This window comes from Xiphias gladius, chromosome 17, assembly GCF_016859285.1.
Source record: "Xiphias gladius isolate SHS-SW01 ecotype Sanya breed wild chromosome 17, ASM1685928v1, whole genome shotgun sequence".
NCBI classification, from domain to species: Eukaryota; Metazoa; Chordata; class Actinopteri; order Istiophoriformes; family Xiphiidae; genus Xiphias; species Xiphias gladius.
The window spans coordinates 22,255,800-22,277,140 of record NC_053416.1 but is presented as its reverse complement, the minus strand read 5'-3'; the positions used below and the strand labels follow the sequence as shown (position 1 = coordinate 22,277,140).

The following is a 21,341-nucleotide window of genomic DNA, read 5'->3' as shown; positions in this document are numbered from 1 at the left end:
CCCCTCTCTCTTTCTCTCTCTCTCCCTCTCTCTCTCTCTCTCTCTCTCTCTCTCTCTCTCTCTCTCTCTGCACAGGGTCATTCTCTCTTCAGCCATTCATGCATCTTATCATGCACCTCGTCACTGCATCCTCTGACTTTTCATTGCATCTCTCTTCTCTCTTGAGTGAAAAGTGTTTTTTGGAATTCAGCTCAGACTTGGTTGCAAGTTCAAATAACTCAACAGCTGCCACATAAGCATTGGACCTCCTCCCCTCTGCAAGCAATCAAACCTTATCGTCTGACACTCTCTTCCTGCGTGCTAGGGAGAGATAGAAGGCACATAAGCTCAACACAAACCCACAGTACGTATGCCACAGTTCAGCTTGTTTGCCCACTCTCATGTCACCATTTGCAGACATTAAGCCTTCTTATGTTTTATCATCATTTGGGGTGGGGGCACAAAGAAAAACAGTTGTGGTTTCTCATCCCACTCAACAATTCACTCACTCTCCTTTCGTATACTGTGAGGAGCTTTGCATTTCTAATCCTCTCTCTTAGAGGAAAGGAAGTGGCAAATGCACAATTATAATAAACGTGAACCATACCATTTCAGTATGAATAAGTGTAAATATTAAGAATATTACATAAAAGGTTTTCCCCCTGAAAAAATGTTTTTCTCACTTGTGTGCAGTGCTTTCTAATCTCCAGAGATTAGTCGAGGGAACATCTTATTTTGGAATCATTTTAAAAACTAAATCTAGATCTGGGTAAGCCTATTCCAAAAGAGTTATGAATATATATTGGAAATTGTCTAGACTTTGTTAGGACTGCAAAGAACGAAAAAACTGTGTCAACCATTGTGCCCGAAATCACCGTCTTGTTCACTCATTCACTACTCCCAATATAATTGACACTAAATAGACGGACAGGCTGACTGACATGTCCATCCTTTTTAGCCAAGGCAGTTCCGTTTGTAACAGACAAACTGAATTTAAGTCTCAGGTTGATACCTTGGTTGATATTGACAGAGTATGGGATGCAAGAATGAAGCACGTAAATTGGAGTCTAGCTTGTGCACGCCCTCATTTTGTCACAAGCTAACCTGTACAGAACAAAGAAAAAAAAAAACACCATTAGATGAGAGATTCTGGCTGGTAATAGGAGTGGTTTGTTATTACAGCAGCTTGTGATATGCTACTATCAAGACTTCTAACAGTGGATATACTGAACACCCTCTTTGGTCATCCAAAGCAACATTTAAACAGACAATCCATTCGGGACATAAACTGTCTCCCAAACAAGTAGCAAGAATTTTATTTCCTAAAAGGAGATATTCGAAATATTGTATATTGTTCTGTAAGTTGGAAGTAACTCAGCATTGCTATTTCCATTTATGCCAATCGCTCATGACTCACAGTTCCTCGGCTTCAAAGCATTAGTTGCATAATTTCCTGTTTATTGCCAAATATCCCATCCTTCTACAAAGAGCATGTAGGTGCTTGAACTGTGTCCTTGAAATTGAATGATGCAGTGAGTCCTTAAAAGGCACACCATGGCTGTATGATGTCATGTAGGTATGTGCTGCCCTGCCTGGACCATTAGTTAGGGCAGGTTTTATCCTGAGCTATTTGAGGGCACTTTCTTTCCCCCCGGCTCCAGATTTGAATGCTGTTTAAATTTGGAGAGGGTGATGATAATATATTTAATGGCTATTAATTAAAAAGAACATGAAAACATCACTTCACTGCCTTTCTTCAGAGCTAAGGAGCCTATAGTTAGGATAATCAAAAAAACCTACATGTAAATTACAGCTTTAAATCCGACATCATGTATGAGCTACTGATATCCTGATAATTGAGATTTTCCTCACTTGGGATATGAAATATTCCTGTATCTCTGTGAATTATCTTCCCCTTATATTCCCTTGAAGTGTAACTGCAACATTTCTGGCCCCAAAATTTGAATTTTACTGTAAGACATACCACATTCCAGGTTCAAACAACATGGCTGTCTCGCACTCTCTCTTTTGGACCCGTTTCAATAATTTCAAGTATCTAACCTGTTTTCATTTTTTCCCCTTTATTTTGAAAATGTTTAAGGATAGAAAACTAATAATTAAAAAAAAAAGTATTATACAAATGATGTGAAGGGATTTGTTTCAATGTTGCAAAAAGGTCACACTGGGTTTCAATGGGCATCACTTACTCACACAAAAGGCCCCATCACTGAGTCATGATTAATTCATCAATTGTGCCACCTATGGTAATATACAGTACAGTGCATACAGTTGCAATCAGAAATATTCAACCCCCTCACCTCAGAAGACATAATGGTGATGTGGATGAAGGACAATAAATGACAAAAAAAACCCTCATTAAACACCAAAAAATATTTATTGAGACATATGAGTTATTTTGACAACAGAAGTTGACTTAACTTTGAAGTTCAAATTAAAGATGTAACTCTTTTAACACATGTGCAATATTATTCAACCCCCAGCTTCAGTACTTTGTGGCACATCCTTTAGCTTTTATAACTTCTAACAAACGTTTTCAGTAAGTGCTGACAAGCTTCTTACACTTCTCGATCAGAATCTTTGCCCATTCTTCACATGCAAAAGCCTCTAGCTCAGTGATGTTTGATGGCTTCCGTCCACAGAACTGTCTCCCAAAACTCTGTAGTATTATCCAAATTCCTCCTGGCATATTCTAGTCGACTTTTGATGTTCCTTGTGGTCAAGAATGGAATGCGTCTTGGAGTCCTGCCATGAAGTTTTTTTTTATTCAGTGCACGTCTTGCAGCTGTTCCATAAGTTTTAAACGTCCTTATAATGCTCCCAATGGTGTCTCTTGGAATATTAAATTCTTTTGGAACTCTTCTTATACCCAAGGCCCTTCAGATGTGATGAAATAATCTCCTCTCTCAGCTTTGGTGGAAGCTCCTTTGTCTTTTCCATGATTGCAACTCACCTTGAATACCTTCATGAGTGGGGTTTATATATGCACCACAGCTGAAGCAAATGAAGGATCATTATTGAGTTCCCAAAGGTTTAATTATGTTTCAACTCCACTTTAGGCCATAAAAACTGTCAGACAGCTTTGAAAACAACAATATTATATAGGGGTTGAATAATTGTGACATGGCTATTTTAACAAAATATACTGTTACACACAAATACTACATCATGCATTTTCTTTGTTGATTTTATGTATCACTCAACTCATAAAGAGGTAATCTTAAGCAGAATCTTGCTCTTTAAGAAAACTTTGTGTGGGATATACAAATATATGGGTTATAGGATTAAGGTTAAAGGTTAACCCTATATACAGTATATAGGATTAGGCAATATACAGACAATATACATACACACACACACACACACATATATATATATATATATGTGTGTGTGTGTGTGTGTGTGTGTGTGTGTATGTAGGTAGGTATATATATAGGTATTGTTCAGGTAAATACACGAGTGTTTGTGTTGGATTAGAAATATAAATTTGTACTTCCTATTCCTATAAATTTATACTTCCAAAAACCTATTGGCATATCAGAGGAATGCCTACAGATAGTGCCAAAGGAGCATAGCTAGGGATGAAATTATGATTCCTTTTAAAGGACGTCCTCGCCCATGAGGAAAGGAGCTACACCATGATTGTAATTAAACATAAATAACAGTGGAGATTTTACCTTGCCAGCTTGGTATGGAACTTTTCTACCTGCAATGGCAGATCTCACATTATTCCCCTTGGAATTACACGTCTTCATTCCTCATCCTGCCTACAGTATGTGCTCTTCTGTAGAATTACACCATGGTAAGAAAAAAACAAATAATGTCAGAGATATAACCCTGACATGTTATTTTCTTCTGTAGGAGCATAAATTATTGTTATCCATTGATGTTGCTAGCGATAATGTTAATGATACATAGGCTAAGCTACTCCTCGGCTTAGATAACTATTTGGCTTCAACATCTCTTTAGATATTCACAAGCTTATTGTCACACTTTCTACAGTACTACAAAAAACATACGCCACCTGTATTTTCATAGCGATAGAAATTGCTTCCACTTATTGACCCTAACATACCCAGCAGACGCTCTGGAGTCCGCCATATTTCTCTTTTGGTCAACCTAGCCCGGTTGTTAGCGTTGTGTCCTTGGCAATGCATGGCCATGAATTTGGGGGGTGGAGCTTCTGAAGGAGAACTGAAGGGAGGCATGTATTTGTTTGGCTGTTGAGTTCAAATGTCAACAATCTTTCTCTAAAATAGTTTACTCCTCCTTTAAAGGGAAATTCAGTGGAATCAGACAGAAGAGCCGAACCCCTGGGCCTTCAAGTGTTGTGCGAGAACAGCAATCCCAGGCATAATCTGCGACTTTGATGTGTGCGGAGGGTGTGCGCTGGGTAAATGTGCCAAGTCTAAACTTGGATTATTAGGAGATCTAGTCACAAAGCTTGCATCCTGCAGGACAAAACTAAAATGCCTTTGCAGACAATTTCTTGACTTCTGTGTCTCGGACTCTTTGAGTGTTTCATCCGCTTTGTTGGAACAGTATGTCCTGTGCCTGTGCCAAACCTCATCTTAGCAGAAGAGAAGGAGCTGAGAAAACAAGGCAGAGGGAGCTTTGACTCCAGTGTAGAGCGAAGTCACAACATATGTGATGTGAGGTGGTATTATAACAAGTAGTTACTCTTCTCTCCTCTTTTGATGGTCCACAGCCAGTTGACAAGGCTTCCTGATGGGACAAATCCACCAAGTCCTACACTGAAGTGAGCAGACCATCAACTTTGAAGACGTACAACCGATACATGGGTGGAATCGATTTGCTTGAGTCCTTCACAGCCAAGTACAAGTTCCACATTAGTCCACATGCTGGTACTTGTACTGCTGCGATACAGGCGTGACTGTAGAACCCTGAATACCGAGCCCGTCACTCCACCTAGCGCCCCAGAACACTTCCAGCGTAGCAATTCTCATTGCAAGTTTTTTCCCATTTGTATTTGTTTTTTCCCATTTCCAATTGTATTTGTTTTTTCTGCATTTGTTGCATTTCCTGACTTGGAGCATGTTTCCTGTATCTGCTTTCTTTTTTATAAAACTTATCTGTTTTCGAATCTGTAGCTTTTTTCTGTTTGGAGTGCATCTTCCTTAATGTTAGTGCTTTATCTCTTTGAGGGGCCACTGTAGATTTGAGGCGTCCATATTTGTTTTATTTCAAGGCACTTCCATATGAGTAAGTTCTGGGTCAGATATACAAGTTTTCATTGTCGCAATTACAAGTTGGAAGTTGACATGAATGTACATTTACAAGTCGGCAATTTATAATTATGAGACCAGCCGATTGGGTTGTTTTTTTTTGTGCATTGACAATGTGTATCCATTTCAAAATATAAATTCAATATTACTGCCTGTTTTCAGTGTTTTTTTTTTGACAAGGACAGAAACACACAATGAAAAACAGTTTATTCAGTTCTTAAAGACAAAAAACTAAATGTTCTTTTAACGTATGTTATGGATTTAATTATGACACAATAAATGCATACATATAAAGGAAATACATATCGCAATTTGTATTGCATTTCACTTTATTTCTTTGTTTGATTTTTTTTTATTCAGCTATTTTAAATCTTCCATAATACTGGTTAAGACAGATATGATTTCAGAAAATAATTTTGTTATAAGATTGCAATCAAAGGGTGCGACCATGAGCACATGATGAGAACATGATGAGATCACGGATGTAGGGTTCATCCGCGGTTTAAATGAGCTTGTACCTGACAGTCGCGACTCGGGTTAAATTTCACGTCGAATTAATGACGTCATACATCTGCGCCGAGTTTTACCACGTGGGGACGTTTTTGCAGAGGTAGCAAAACATCCGCAGTGACGCTTGCTTGTCTGTCAGTGAACACGAAGAAAACTTTTTACTTTCTTTTTCACATTAAATGAACCTCAAGAAAAAGCCGCAGAGGTTTTGCTATCAGAGTCACTTTTTCTAGACCATGCCCCACGACCCCGACCCTCCTCCGGCTAAAAAATTCAAGCCGGGGTCAGTTCTTTTCCGTTTTGATAAGAGTAAACCTGGAATGCTGCTTCCTAGAAAGGGAAATGCAACCACTCCGATAGACGTCCAGAGGAAACACCTTCCAATCTACCAGGCGAAACCTCAGCTGCTGACCCAACTGAGACAGCTTCACAATGCTATTCTGATAGGTAAAGTGCCCACAGCCACTGTTGGCTAATGCTGCTACGACGTTAGCCACTGCTGTGCAACTCAAGTTAAAGGGCAAATCCACTGTAAAATAGAATGATCTTGTCAGCCTTAATATTGTACAGCTCGGTTTGGGCTTATGATTTTGAATGCTTTTCTGATTCACAGTGGTAAACGTCCTCAAATGCCTGAATTGTTAACATTTTAATGTGTGTCACTTGAACTATACCTAACTTGACCCATTCACTCTCATACATCAGGTGAGACTGGTTCCGGGAAGACCACTCAGATCCCACAGTATCTGTACGAGGCTGGCATCGGACGACAGGGCATCATTGCCATCACTCAGCCCCGTCGGGTTGCTGCCATCTCACTGGCAGGAAGGGTGGCAGAGGAGAAAAGGGCTCAGCTGGGCAAGCTGGTATGGACAGGAGACAGGGTTCCCACATAACACAGGCCTAATGAACAGCATGATAATTATATAATCATCGTTGCATGTATGCTGTTTGTCGTTGTAATAAACTTAATTAGCCTCAATATGTAGATTAATATGTCGAAATTCATTTTTCTGTTTGCTATCAGTAACATGTTACATAGCTGGGATGGATATATGAGCTAATATAAGGGCACCAGTGCTAGGTCTCACTGGATTGTTGATAGTAACTGAACCACGTTGCTTCTCAGGTTGGTTACACAGTGCGCTTTGAGGATGTCACCTCCTCTGAGACAAAGCTGAAGTTCATGACGGATGGCATGCTACTGCGTGAGGCCATCGGAGACCCCTTACTGCTGCGCTACACTGTGGTGGTCTTGGATGAAGCTCACGAGCGCACCGTGCACACAGATGTGCTGTTCGGCGTGGTTAAGACTGCTCAACGCCGGCGCAGAGAACTTAATAAGATTCCCCTGAAGGTAGGAGATCAGTTGTCACTGCCCTGGCTTTAGTAAGATATTTTACTCTCATAGTAAACACTGGGCTAATCCCTTCACTGCTTGTGAGATAAAAAGCTTGCGCTACATTAATTCCTGTAAGCTCATTTTCTGCTTTTACTGTGTTGATCATCTTAATCATAGCTTTCCATATATTTTCTGGTAACTTACACAGGTCATAGTGATGTCGGCCACGATGGATGTAGATTTGTTCTCTGAGTACTTCAACAAGTCACCTGTACTGTACCTGGAGGGGAGGCAGCATCCCATTCAGATCTACTACACCAAGCAGCCCCAGTCAGACTACCTGCAGGCTGCACTCGTGTCTGTGTTCCAGATCCATCAGGTAGTCTGCAATATTTACCTTCTACTAGAGAGAAAGCTTTGTTTGACTGGGTTACTGATGTCTTAGTTCTTCTAATATAATGTAGTTTTATTGCAGCTGAATACAAGGGATCCTGACAAATCAGATTTTTCTTATTTAATCACACTAAGTAATAAATTGTATTTCCAGTTTAAATCAAAGCCAAAAACTATAGAAAGTCTTTCCTTTTAATATTAGAAGGAACACAAACCTGTGAGTAAACAGTTTCATGGGTGCGTGATCATGTACTCTGATGATTCTTCATGACACTGGAATAGAACAGGATCTTGTTGTGTGCATGCAGGAAGCCCCTCCATCCCATGATATCTTAGTCTTCATGACGGGTCAGGAAGAAATTGAGGCTCTGGCGAGGACTTGCCGGGACATCGCCAAGCATCTGCCTGATGACTGTGGTCCCATGGTAGTTATCCCTTTGTACGCGTCGCTGCCCCCAGCACAGCAACTCAGGGTCTTCCAGCCAGCTCCCAAGGTAAAGGCAACAGTAAACATGCAGGAGAGAACAGAGTTCTGCAGACTAGTGCAGACAAAAGGACAAGCAGCCACACTACTCTCGGACAGAATGTATGAAATCTGTGCACTGCTGTTCATAATTGTGTTTCTATTTAAGTTTCGTTTTAGTTTCTTTAAAGGAGAAAATCCACTTAATGCTGAATTGCTTTCTTGTGATTGTAAAGCTCTATGTATCATTGTCTCGTTCTTTTCGTTCTGTTATTTCATACTCACTCAAAATGTTTGTCCCTTTAACCTGTGTCCAGGGTTGTAGGAAGGTTATCCTCTCAACCAACATTGCTGAGACGTCAGTTACAATCTCTGGGATCAAATATGTCATAGATACGGGGATGGTGAAGGCCAAACGTTTCAACCCTGGTGAGAGGATTCAGTCTCAGTTTTACGTATTGACTATAACAGTATTCTATTGACATCATGAAATACAGAAGAATAACTTGTGCCTTTACTAATCACAGCAAAGGTTTTTTTATCACTTACAGGCCGATATTTGTTTTAGAAAGTCCACGTTTATTCAGTGGTGGAGATGTATGTAGGTAGAATTTTGAGGTATTTGTACTTAACTTCAGTATTTCCATATTTATGCAACTTTTTACTTCTACCTCTCTAAAATTTAGAGGTTAAATATTGTTCTTTATACTCCACTACGTTTATGTGAGAGTAATAGAGACTAGTTGCTTTTCAGATTAAGATTTCACATAAAAACACGACACACAGTTAATGTTGGCTGTGGCCCCCTTGCAAAAAGTGGGGGCTGACATTTCAGATATGCATGAGTTGTTAGCAGTTCCGCCAAAGAGATGTTTCCCCTCTAAACTTCTCATCCTAAAAGCGAATACAATTGGTGCAGTATAACTTTGTTTTTTTCCCTTTCGTCTCCCATTAATCATCTCATGACCCCTCAGATTTATCTTGCGAACCTTTGGGAGGGGCCTGACCCCTATGTTTGGAAACACCGGACTAAACAATCTGTATTGTATATAAAGCAGTTAAAACTACTTCCACATCGAGCAGCCACAACAATAGAATGCTACTTACCCAATCTAATAATGTCCCATACAATGATAATGGTATGTTATAATAAGTATAAGTGACAGGAGAGAACTAATACTTTTACTTCTGATACTTTCAGTACTGTTTGCTGATAACACAAACAGTATCTTGCTTTTGTTTCCGCTCAGTCCTTTTGTTGTCCTCTTTTTGTACGTGTGGTGTGTGGCTCTCAGACAGCGGTTTGGAGGTGCTGGCAGTGCAGCGGGTTTCTAAGGCACAGGCATGGCAGCGAGCGGGCCGGGCTGGCAGGGAGGACTCTGGCTCCTGCTATCGTCTCTACACCGAGCAGGAATTTGACAGCCTCATCCCCATGACTGTGCCTGAGATCCAGCGGTAGGACGCTGTGTTTCATACAGCCAATAACTCTCAGTGCAGTATGTGCTGATCTGCATGAGTCTAAGTCTGTCGTACATGTTGATTCATTAAGGTCAGTGTGATTGAATGGCCTGATCTTCTGTTGTTTTGTTTTTTTTTGTTTGTTTTTTCCTGTGGCAACTCCAGGTGTAACTTAGCTGGTGTGATGCTGCAGTTAATGGCTCTGGGGATTCCAGATGTGATGAATTTTGATTTCATGTCCAAGCCCTCTCCAGGTAAGATGCTAGTGTTCATGAATCACTGTGCCCCTCTGGTCGTCCAGGAGGATTGATAGGTCATAGTAACCTGTTATGTTCATCCCAGAGGCCGTTCGTTCTGCTGTGGAGCATTTAGAGCTGCTGGGAGCTGTAGAGAGGAAGGAAGGGCAGGTTTCCCTCACTCCTCTGGGAAAGAAAATGGCAAGCTTCCCTCTGGAGCCGAGATATGCCAAGGTAAAAAGTGCTTTCCACAAATAAATACTGTTTTCATGGGTTTCTGCTCAGATATTATTTGTATATTTAGTAAAGGATGACATAAAGTGACAGCCTGTTTCCCACAGCGCCACATAGTTCACATCCTTATAACTTGGACAGATTTGGTTTGACACTCGCTGCCTTGTTCACTCTGTCTCGCAGACCATCCTGTTGTCCCCTGATTACTCTTGTTCTGAGGAGATTTTGAGCATTGTGTCTGTGCTGTCAGTGGACACAGTACTGTATAACCCTCCAGCCCGGCGGGAAGAGGTGCTCGCCGCACGCAAGAAGTTCAGCTCCAGCGAAGGAGACCACATGACACTCCTCAACATTTACAGAGCGTTCAAGAAAGTCAGTGGTAATAAGGTGAGTATATCTGGAAGAAGAAAATACATGTGACTAAGCAAAACCCAGAAATCAGATAATGTTGCAGAGCTACCGTATAATACCGTGTATGTCTACTGTTAAAGGAGTGGTGTCGGGAGAACTTTGTCAACAGCAGGAACATGGGTCTGGTGAAAGAGGTGCAGGCACAACTCAAAGAAATCTGCCTTAAGGTACACAACTGTAAATCCCTAAGACCACTGTCATAGTATTGTACCATGTGAATGTTCTGTGTAGGACGGGGCGATATCACCTGAAATTAATATCACATTTAACTTTCACATTTACCCCAGTAACAATTGATGACAGAATATCCTATAAAATATACACCTGTGCGAAAGATTCTCCATCTATTTCACAATTCTTTCAACTATGAAGATAAGTATTATCAGGCCTGTAAAGCATGAGCCACAGAGGTGATGTAGCTAACTTTAACCCCGTCACTAGAGTCAGCTGCTAGTAAACAAAACTCTGAACTCAGCTTGGTTCGTGGGGAGCTCTGACATATATTTTCTCAAACCGTACACTAACTTATTACATTCACGTTTTACTGCTAACGTACCTCTGTTCTCACCTGAACACCTGCCTGCGCGCAGCCACATTGTCTCTCCCAAACAGTTACCACACACACACACTGGACTGAGCACTCCCCAAGAAAGTCCCCGTATTTACATTTAGCTTAGTTTTGCCTTGTATTATGTTGAGCAGAAGTGTGTCCCCATGACGGACATGAAATCTTTCGTTATGTATCAGCTCTTTCTCATCTGCACCTGCCTCCAGCTGCACTTCTCCAACATCTGAGTCGCCCTGTCTATCTGAGTTAGACTAGATGCACATGGTTAGTGACATCGATCAAAACTGCGAGGTGGAACAATGCTGGCTTGACTTATGAAATGAGCCCACAGCAAACTCTAACTGGTTGTTTACTTAGGCCTAAAGGCACAGCAGTAGGGACACTAGCCCATTAGAGCTCACTGATAACTGACTTCTTTTGGTTTTTACCAGCTGAATATGAAGCTGGAGTCATGTGGGGCAGACACAGGGAACGTCCGCCGCTGCCTTGCCCACGGGATGTTCGTCAACGCTGCGGAGCTACAACCTGATGGCAGCTACTTAGCTCTGGACACCCATCAGCCTGTGGCCATCCACCCTTCCTCTGTCCTTTTCCAGGCCAAGCCTGCATACGTGGTCTTCAATGAGCTGCTGCACACCTCCCGCTGCTACATGAGAGACCTCTGTTTGGTGGATGCCGACTGGCTGCTGGATGCAGCACCGCAGTACTTTGGCCGCAAACTCCACCCTGCCAAGAGCTAACCAACAGAGAAGCAGGACTCTCTCCTCCCAGTGACAATAATACTGGAAAAATGTTTTCTCCTTACAAAACTGAATTTGGTTAAAGACACTTGTTACATTTTCTGTGTAGTAAACTTCTCTGGATTTCACTACCTCCCAGTTGGCAAGCATCTGGCACGTGTCTCTGCAGCAGAAATCTGCATACTGAGGCCTCACAACTTTGACCTCCTCCAGATTGTAATTCAGATTTTATAAACTGTGTTTCTTCAGCCTGATAGTACTTCATCTTGCCATTTGGCCACATGTTTAACACCTTTTCTGAGGTGTCATGCCTCAGTTCTTTCAACATTTGCGTGCATTTCAACAGCACAGATAAACTCACTGGAGCACAGTCATTTAAATAAGCAATGACTTGGTCAATTATGATTTATCTGTTAATGTTTTCTTCAAAATCAAATTAATTTCACAAAATATTGTGTTTAATCATCAAGCTACCTTCCCCTCAAGGCAATTCAGAAAGCTAATGTAGACTGGTTAGTACTCCTTTTTGCCAATGCTGACAAGTTAATTGTCTGGTTTCTGCCTGAAAAATGTGAGCTTTTAAGAGGCTATGAAAAGCAAGCTCATCTTAAGCTTTCCCACTATGTAGTTTTGGGTTTATGCAAAGTGGTCTAAAGGGTTTTATATGCGAAGACAGTAGCTTTGTCTTAATCTCTGAAGTTATGTAATAACAAGAAAACAAGAAAAACACCAAAGTAGGAAGTAAAATGTCAGGTTTCATTTCACAGTGACATGGTTTTAATTAGTCTACATGCAGCACTTGACTCATTAGCTTGTTCATATCCATTTTTCACATCTACAACTGTTTCGCCACTTTCCCAAATACATGCACGTCAGGAGAAGTAGCATGCCTTATTCTCTGGGTTCTATTCTTTCTACTTGTGTGTTACACAGATCCTCACCCAGACCCTGCACAGACTAACCACAGATGTATGCAATGCATGGAGATTATAGTTAACGATCTGATGGCTCAGGTCTTTCATACTTTGTAGAATGTAAATCACACAATGTTAAGGAATAGGATGGATGCTCCTCTTGTCTTTTTCTACGCTGGACTCAGGATTGTACAATATATTCTGAATAAATGACATAAACAATTTGTAATTTTACAAAACATCAAACACCAAATGCATCTGGGGTTGCTGTGGAGAGTCATCAGACTTCAATGACTGAATCTCTTACAGATCAGGCTGTCCACGAGGTTAAGATTTTTTTTTTCTGCATTCACAAAGGAAGAGTAGACATTTTAAGATTTGCATGTACTGTTATAAACTTTATAAGATGAAATGCACGCCTTTGATGAGTTTATTATAACTATTTAACATGATTTGTTATAATCTTACATAACCACAGCTGTTATAATTTCTAATAAAAAACAAAAACAAACCCACTGCCAAGTCTACATGTAGGGTAAAGGTTCAAACAGGCATGTTAAGAAAGCATAAGGCAGAGTTCAAGTCACTCATAATATCAACTATTTTAATTTAGTCACTTTTGGATTGACAAATTTCAAAATGACAATTTATACTTAAGTGCAGTGCATTGATGATTTACACTGAGTAACTGTAACTTACTGAGATGTATTACCAGCAGTTGCCACAACTAATACAAAGTATGTTACTTATTTGTCTTATTAGGACAAATAAATTATTCTAGACATGTTTGAAGAAATTCAAAAATACTCGGCTTGGAGTAATAATTTGTGTCTGAGATGATTTTCCAAAAAAGTTCAACTAACTGGTTGAACATTCCTAAAATTACACCCACTGCTCTTTCCTCACAGAAAAGTGAAACTACGAATATACAAATATTGTTCATTTCAAAAGTTTAACTTTAACTTCTTCTCCTACTTCACTGAATAGTCCAGTCTCAGCGTTTGTGACCTGGTGGGCTCAAGTTTCCACATCATACTTGTGTAAGTTGCATATTGAAAATGCTGCTTGTGCCACGACGTGTTAAACTGGGATGTTAGTTGAGCACGGAGACACCTTCTTCTTGTGCCTTCTCGTGCCAAGCTGCGCGCACATCATTCTGCACAGTGAAACAGCCGAGAGAAGCAGCAATAAGAAAAAAAAAACATACTTTTAGGTAAAGCAATGTGTGCCAGGTGATGACCTGAGTGCATCCGGGACGGGAGGTGAAACAACACCTGAGTTACTTGTTGGAAACAGCGCCATCTTGTGGCAGCAGGGCGATCATGTCTGAATGATGCAATGAAACATATAAAAGTTTCCTTAGAGGGATGCAACCCCGCCCCCATTCAACCCTCCAGGATGTCAGTGTCCACTACAGCCCAGACAGAGATTTATTTCATAGATTTGATAACACAGCAGATCTTCGGCGTCAGGTACCATTAGTAGACCTTGACGGCCCGTCCTTGTTGTGATGATGCTGGCCTTATTTCGACTTTAATGTCCATTCGTCTCCTGTGGACAGATGCTTTTTTTTCCTTTCTATTAAATGTAGGGTTCGTGGACAAGTGGCGTTTCGGGGACAGATATAGAAGCTATAACCTTCCAGACGTTACTGAGGTCACAGCACCGCACTCGGAGTGAGCGCCTTAATCAAGCCGGGGAGGGGGGGCGCTATTGGGTCGATTGAAACATACCACTATCCATACCTTTAAAAATATATCTCACTTTACTAGTTTAGGTGAGCTATTCATGTGATATTAAAAAAAACTGTATCGCGTTTGAGAATTTTAAAAATACAGGTAATAATTTTACTTAATTTCTTTCGTTTTCAAAGTATTACTTCCGGCGCAAAGGTCGTAGTTACGACAGGTCAATGTGTCCTTTCACACGTGTGTTTCTGTAATCTTCCAGAAGTGGTAGTAGCCGGGGCCAGCCGGTTGTTGCGTGCTGTCACACTAATTTATTCATTCCTTACTCGCCTTAATATTTCTGTACCGCTATGCTAAAGTCGGTTGTCCGCGCGGTGGGAGCCGCAGTCCGCATTACCTCTGCCACCACGTCCACAGCCCGGGCTCTGCCGCTCAGCTGCGCGACTCTGTGCTCTCCGAGTTCGGCTACAGCCCGGCCCTTCACCCGGTCTCTGTGGATGCTGAACAACAACGGAGCCTCGTCAGGATACAGGCCAAAACTGTTCAGTTCAAAAGTGTTGAATCCCTCGGTATCGTGTGGATGTGGAGGACTGCACACGGAAGGTAGCGTATGATTTATGAGGGCAAGTTGTGCTAGTTAGCTAGTATGAGGCAGTACTGCATGGCGAGAGAGCAGCAAGGTGGAGAGCTGTACAGAGTTAACCTTACGCCAAATTGGCACTTAATTAAACATAAGCCCTTTTCATTTATAAGGACATTTAACCATTAAACACAACTAATTTAGGTCTATTGCCTTTCATAAGTTAAGCTAGCAATGATAGCATCCTGTTGGTTTAACAGTTAGCGTTCACCTTGACAGATGCAGTCAGTGGCTGTCACTAGAACGAGTGAAAAACTAACGGTTGAAATCAGCAAAAGTCGTTTAAAAAAGTCCTAATTTTGTGTGGTATGTGTTCACATATGAAACTTACCTGAAACTAAGTCAAACTTCATCCTTTGTATGCCATGCAGTTCAGTTTCTTTCAGTTGCCTTAATATGAACTAAGATAATCAATCGAAGGCTTAGAAGCATTATGTGCATTCTGTGATAGTGTCCCAGGGTGAAGTCATGAAGTCAGGTCATCCGTTTTATACTTTAAACAGGTGACAAAGCATTCGGTGATTTCCTGTCTGATGAAATAAAAGAAGAGAGGAAGATCCAGAAAAGCAAAACTCTTCCTAAGATGTCTGGTGGATGGGAGCTGGAGATGAATGGCACAGAAGCTAAACTCTCAAGAAGTGTTTCGGGAGAAAAGTAAGGCTGCAGCCGTGGGTGATACCACCACTGTCCAGCGATTGTAGATAAAATGGTAGAGTAAAGGAGCTTATTTTGTGTCTTATTTTATACAGAATCTCTGTCACATTCAACATCAACAACAGCATTCCTCCTAACTTTGAAGAAGAGGCAGAACAAGGACAGCAGAAGTCAGCAGAAGAAGAGGTGGGTCACAGCAAACCTCTTACTCACCGGATTGTTTAAGTCAGACATATCAGTAAAAATATAGGCTTGTCATGACTTTTTTTGGCCTGAAAAGTTGGCTGAATAAAGCTGTTAACATTCAAATTTGGCCATTAAAATAATTATAATTCTGTTTCTCTTTACAGCCAGAAATCGTGTCAGCACCAAACTTTGTTGTTGAAGTAACAAAACAGGCTGCAAAACATACCCTAGTGTTTGACTGCCATTTTCCTGAAGATGAGGTAAGCTCAGACTGCATTCATTTATACAGAAATCTCAAACATGAAACATGTCAGCAGCAGCATGTCTCTGACCTTCCTCTGAGATATCTAGGTTTTGAAGTTAAAAAGAGAATCTGAATTTGCATTTGTAGATGAGTCATGGGGAAGGAGAAGAGGAGAGCGACATCTTTGCCATCCGTGAGGTCAGTTTCCAGCCTGAGGGAGATTCAGAGTGGAAGGAGACCAGCTATAATCTCAACACAGACTCTCTGGACTGGGTAAGACTTAAGGCAGTTAAGAAAAAATAGTAATTATTTAATTCACATAATAAGAGTTACTGAGGCTGAGGATAACCGTTTAACATGAGTCATTCTAAAGGACTAATTCAGTGCTGTGTTGATTTTCAGGCACTGTATGACCACTTGATGGACTTCCTGGCAGACCGCGGGGTCGACAACACCTTTGCTGATGAACTGATGGAGCTGAGCACTGCCATTGAGCATCAAGAGTACATCAAATTCCTGGAAGACCTCCAAGGCTTTGTCAAATGTAACTAATGTTAGATATAAGCGAAATTTCACTTTTCTTCAATAAACATTCTGGCAAAGTTGGAGATACGATGATACAGTAAGACTAAAGCAAATGTTGCAGCACTGAAGGATTGCTTTGTTTGGCACTCTAAAGAGACTGATGGTAGTGTCTGTGACAGTGAGCCCTATTGCCAGCAATTTTCACATAAAGACTTGGCTGCAAATGTGTTTTCTTTGTTAAAATGTGACTTTATTTTTCAGTAACTTAAATGAGATAGTTTAAATTAATTATATGAAGGCCATAAATAATGTAGATCGTGACAATGTGCAGAAACCATCATAGGAAATGCCTCTCAATTTTAGAGCAGTGGTCTTACCTGCAGTGGTTCGATATGGTCCAGTCAGTATTTATGAATGTTAAGTTTCCCTCAAGCCAATAAAGGGCAAATTTGTCAAGATGTGAAATCAAAACAGAAACACCAAAAACGAAACAGTTTACAAAGTCAGTCCTCACCTAAATGTATGTGACAGCTTCTGGCAATCCTGCTTTGAGTCTTACTTGTAGCTGGCTTGGTAAGGGAGTTCATGGTGACCAATATTGATTTGACTCTGTCAGACCATAGCACATGAAATCTACATTTGAATGGCATATATCAGTGGGTGTTGAGAAAATGCAAGGTCTGTGTCCATTAAAACAGTTTGATATAAACGGATGATTGTATGGGGTTTTTTTCAGTAAATCAGACCTTCAGGTGTTGCTGAAGTGGCCACATGACATTTCTTAGAACCTAGTGAATCAAAAACAGATCATAACCAATGATTTTTTTTTTTTGGTAATTTGAGACCACCACAGTTTTCACGTTCCCAGGGTTCAGACCTAAAGGAAAGCAAGTGTGACCAAGTCCATAAAAATGCAGAATATGTCTACATGTTTACAGATAAGATAAGAATCTGCTATGTTGCCCGACGTTAAAATGCTTCAGCCATCCCAGTATTTACGCTAAACATTCTATTTGCAACATTTTCTCTGTTAATCTTGGGTAAGACTCAAAGGAAAAGTTGACTCATACAACTGTCAAAGCTTCTGTGACTTTGGAAAATAAGTGAGTTTCTTGGGCTACAAGTGCATAAAATGTGCAGGTCAATACAAAAGAGGTATCTTCAAAAATTCAAGGCACATAAAGGTCTCATATTAACCTTTTCACTTTTCTTCAATTTACAAAGTACATAAAGTGACTGAGCTGTGGACAGATTAACAATTATTCTTCTACCAATATATAAATTATAGCCAACTGTGCATCTAAGCCACAGTTTTTAAGGTGTTGCTTCGATGCAACATAAAACATTTGACATCTCTGGGTTGTATCGAGTTAGTTTTGTGGGAAATTTAAAAGTTTATGAACTCTTTTTAGGGTTTAGCATGTTGGTGTAGCTCAGTCTTGAAGAACTACAGTCTCATTCATTTCAAAAATGAGAAAGTTCTTTAATTTACTAAAAGATGTAATTTTACTTGAGTGAGAATACATAAAAATTAGCAGCAAAATTTGCTCGGACTAGCTGTGAAAGTAGCCATGCAACATGGCACCAGGCACTACTCGAGAGAGTTCTGTTTATCATGTACACAGTGCTGTGCATGGTTTCGGCACTGAAAGTAAAGTGGGGAAGCTTTTAAAAATTATGCCATGAATAGTTTTTATTAATCAATTAACTTCATACAAAGTGCAGTAAAAAGAGAGAAACCCCAATGTCTCAATGTCTTCTGTCTCTTCATGTAATCCCAGACTGATTTCATGATGTTAACATCAGGGCCCGTCGGGGGCTGGTACATCTGTTGTTGAACTTGTTGTCGTCTGAAGATAGTTTATCAAGAAGCTGGCTCTGTGTTTGGGCTCTTTGCCATTCTGCAGAATGAGCCTGGAACCAATCAGACGCCTCCCCGATGGTAGAATCTCAACAGCTAACGTGCCTAAAACTTTTGCCCAGTACTATATTAATTTATCACAATGTACCATATTTTGTTCACTGATCATTTGTTGTACATGTAAAATCTTAATCAAAAAATAACTACAGCTATGAAATGAATGTAGTGGAGTAACAAGTACAACATTTCTCTCTGAAATGTAGTGGAGTAGGAGAATGCCGTAGCATTGGATGGTCATAAGTGGTAGAACAGTTGTTCTATTTTTAAGTACAGTATTTGAGTAAATGTACTTAGTTACTTTCCAACTCTGGCTTCTTGAAAAATTTTAATGGTATGTTAGGTAGGAATAGCTCACTATGCAAAATTTCCATATACAATTTCCTATTGGAATATTTGATTGGAAATTCAAACAGGCATCGTCTATATTATTATATTTTAAACTTAATTATTAGGATGGGTCTATTAATAATTAGCGTCCTCAGGGAGTTGACATATTGATAATATGCTCTTACACAACAGTCCACACATATCGTGTTCAAAGGTGTGCTGTGGGGGGAGACAGTTGTCTCTCAGCTGACAGATGTTCGGAGGCAGCGCCTGTTTGAAGAAAAGCCTACTGGAATATCTGGAGAAAACAGGGGTGGGGGGACGTCGTTGGAGGAGAAAGTTCACTGCCTGGAGCATAAAGTCCGTACTGAATGAAAACGCACCATGGCGGGTAAAGGGAGAGCGTGCGCGGCCGGACAGAGCCAGCTCCAGGACTCCTCAGACTCGGACTCTGAACCGGAGGGGGAGCCCGCTCGGGTGGCCGGTACCGGGCCGTCCGCCGGCTCCTTCCCCTGCGCCCAGGTCATCCACAGCGGACACTTCATGGTGTCGTCGCCCCACAGCGACTCCGTGCCGCGCAGGAGGAAAAGCGGCGGCTCGCTGAGATATGACTTTGACACGGTGAACAGGACGTGGTGCCAGACTTACCGGTACGGCCCGCTCAGCTCCGGGAGCCTGAGCATCGACCCTACTCTGACCCGCTTGTTTGAGTGCATGTCCCTGGCCTACAGGTGGGTCTCTAGTCTTGTCGGGGGCAGCATAAAACCCACCTCAGCTCAGTTTATCAGCTCCTTGATTTGCAGGTTTCCCCCCTTTTGACTGTCCCCTTCAGTTCTGGTTCGTCCTTTTCATCTGTAGGAATAGATCTGGAACAAGTTGGGAGCTCACAGCAGCAAATTGTTTTGAAAAATGAGCCTGAAGGCTATAATTGATAAGAATATGTACTTTCCCCCCGCAGTGATTCATCCTCTGTACATACTTTATATGTGTTTTTAAGAGCAGCAAACTGTTTACACAGAGGGCTCCACAGACAACTATCTGTTTTTCAACAGACGTCCCTTTTAAAACTGTTAGGGCAAAGTTAAGGTTGTGGTAATGAGTGGATGTGTTGAGAAGAGCGTTTTTGCAGTCTCTTGTGCAACAGCTTGGAAAATCTTCACTGAAAACTGGACTTTGATTCTAGTTGGCAGCACTGAAAAGATTACAGTGTAACTGAGGGAAAGCAGAGAAGATCCTGAAATGATGCCCCTGATTTTTTTTATTTTTTCCAAAACGTTAGCCTGTTGCTTTGATTTAACCCCATGCCTATTTTGCGACCAAGCCTTTCGTATTGTAAGTTATTACACACAGACATTGTAAATGGGAAGATATAACAGGACCATTTGCATTTTAGGTTTGTACCCTGAAAACAAGGGTTTTTAAAACAGAGTTTGACTTAATAAAACTCCAGGTTTGTCTTGTTTTGTGACAAGAAGAAACGACGGATACCTGGAGCACACCTTGCATAGGAAGCGCCCGCTCTTGCAGGAGCACCTCGCTATCTTCAGAGAGCGTGCTTGAGAAAATATCAGCTCTGCTTTACCAACCCGTTCTAAAGAGTTGTCATCAACCTTTAGCCCAAAAAAGATATTTTGCCTGCAAGTCGCTTTGTGCCAATTTTTGTATTTTTTACAGTTTCATGATAGTTGCACAATAAGCCCTGAGGCAAGGATGGTTACCAGTAAGATCAGAGCACAGACTCGATATTTACCTTAAGGACTTTTACATTAAGGACATGAAAAACTTAAATTATATGGAAATGCAGCATTGTTGTTGTTTTTTTTTTTAATCCAAGTGATTATAAAATATCATGTGAAGCAGGTAGAAGGTACTTGTGCAAACAGCTATTTGTCATTAACTAGACTGATGTTAATTGGTTCTGCTGGCAGGTTTTTTTCAGTAATATGCTGTGTTGAAAATGATTCCCTCCGGCTTCCTAGCAACTCCCCAAGCACTTCACATTATGAGGCCTCTTCTGAGCACTCAGCAGGCTGAGGGACGCTGGAAAAAAGTGCAAACAGGTCAGCAGTGTACTGGTGAATAAGCTGACCGGGCACTATTAGTCAAATTCAGGACAGGTTTTCAACAGAGGTGGCAGCGAGGCCACTGATTTTTTTTCCAAATGTTTTTATGTCCTTTTTCTTCTAAAGCGTATCTTGTCACTTCCTCATGCCTGCCCCTCTAACTGTTAACATAAGGCAAAAAGTAGTGCAGTGAAATTTTCCATATACAAATCATATATTTTTAAGAGTTTGATAAAACAGCCTCAAAACCATGCTTGCCTTTTTTTTTTTTGTCCGCAGTGGCAAGATAGTCTCACCAAAGTGGAAGTCTTTTAAGGGTCTGCGGCTGCTGTGGAGGGATAAGATCCGTCTGAACAACGCGATCTGGAGAGCTTGGTTCATTCAGTGTTAGTCCACCACTCTTCCCCTCCTCACAATCACATCTCCCCACTCGAGAGAAAGCACGACATTACCACAAAGTGCGACAGAAATCGGAATAAGAAAAAACAAAAGCTGGGATCTACTTTTTCTATCAACAGCTACAAATCTGTTGATTTTGTGACTGTTTATCTGCTGTGTTTAGATGTGGAGAAGAGGAAGAA

General features: G+C 41.0%; 4 protein-coding genes across 6 annotated transcripts in view; all 4 read left to right on the top strand.

Moving 5' to 3' along the window:
- Positions 1-4,802, top strand: part of camkk1a (calcium/calmodulin-dependent protein kinase kinase 1, alpha a) — a 91,131-nt gene extending 86,329 nt beyond the window's left edge. Inside the window, exon 16 of the mRNA XM_040149895.1 lies at positions 4,706-4,802. Within this exon, the coding sequence (XP_040005829.1) occupies positions 4,706-4,760 (55 nt within the window). The 3' untranslated portion in view covers positions 4,761-4,802. The remainder of the gene's footprint in view (positions 1-4,705) is intronic.
- Positions 4,803-5,794: 992 nt separating this feature from the next.
- On the top strand, positions 5,795-11,695 carry dhx33 (DEAH (Asp-Glu-Ala-His) box polypeptide 33). Its single transcript, XM_040149855.1, has 12 exons — positions 5,795-6,200; positions 6,459-6,619; positions 6,883-7,110; positions 7,304-7,474; positions 7,797-7,982; positions 8,269-8,380; positions 9,247-9,406; positions 9,575-9,663; positions 9,752-9,879; positions 10,063-10,266; positions 10,371-10,457; positions 11,290-11,695. Exons 1-12 carry the CDS (start codon positions 5,990-5,992, stop codon positions 11,596-11,598), a joined length of 2,046 nt encoding a protein of 681 aa, XP_040005789.1. The 5' UTR covers positions 5,795-5,989; the 3' UTR covers positions 11,599-11,695.
- Positions 11,696-14,384: 2,689 nt separating this feature from the next.
- On the top strand, positions 14,385-17,162 carry LOC120802253 (complement component 1, q subcomponent binding protein). Its single transcript, XM_040149857.1, has 6 exons — positions 14,385-14,803; positions 15,344-15,494; positions 15,590-15,680; positions 15,845-15,940; positions 16,072-16,197; positions 16,327-17,162. Exons 1-6 carry the CDS (start codon positions 14,551-14,553, stop codon positions 16,474-16,476), a joined length of 867 nt encoding a protein of 288 aa, XP_040005791.1. The 5' UTR covers positions 14,385-14,550; the 3' UTR covers positions 16,477-17,162.
- A 1,780-nt stretch (positions 17,163-18,942) lies between these two features.
- Positions 18,943-21,341, top strand: part of LOC120802250 (carbohydrate-responsive element-binding protein) — a 20,678-nt gene continuing 18,279 nt past the window's right edge. For 2 of the 3 annotated variants that reach the window (XM_040149853.1, XM_040149852.1), the window contains exons 1-3: positions 18,943-19,428; positions 21,040-21,146; positions 21,323-21,341. The exon at positions 21,323-21,341 is cut by the window's right edge and continues 64 nt beyond it. In XM_040149853.1, the coding sequence (XP_040005787.1) occupies positions 19,082-19,428; positions 21,040-21,146; positions 21,323-21,341 (473 nt within the window). In that variant the 5' untranslated portion in view covers positions 18,943-19,081. The remainder of the gene's footprint in view (positions 19,429-21,039; positions 21,147-21,322) is intronic. The other variant, XM_040149854.1, reaches the window with a different exon arrangement.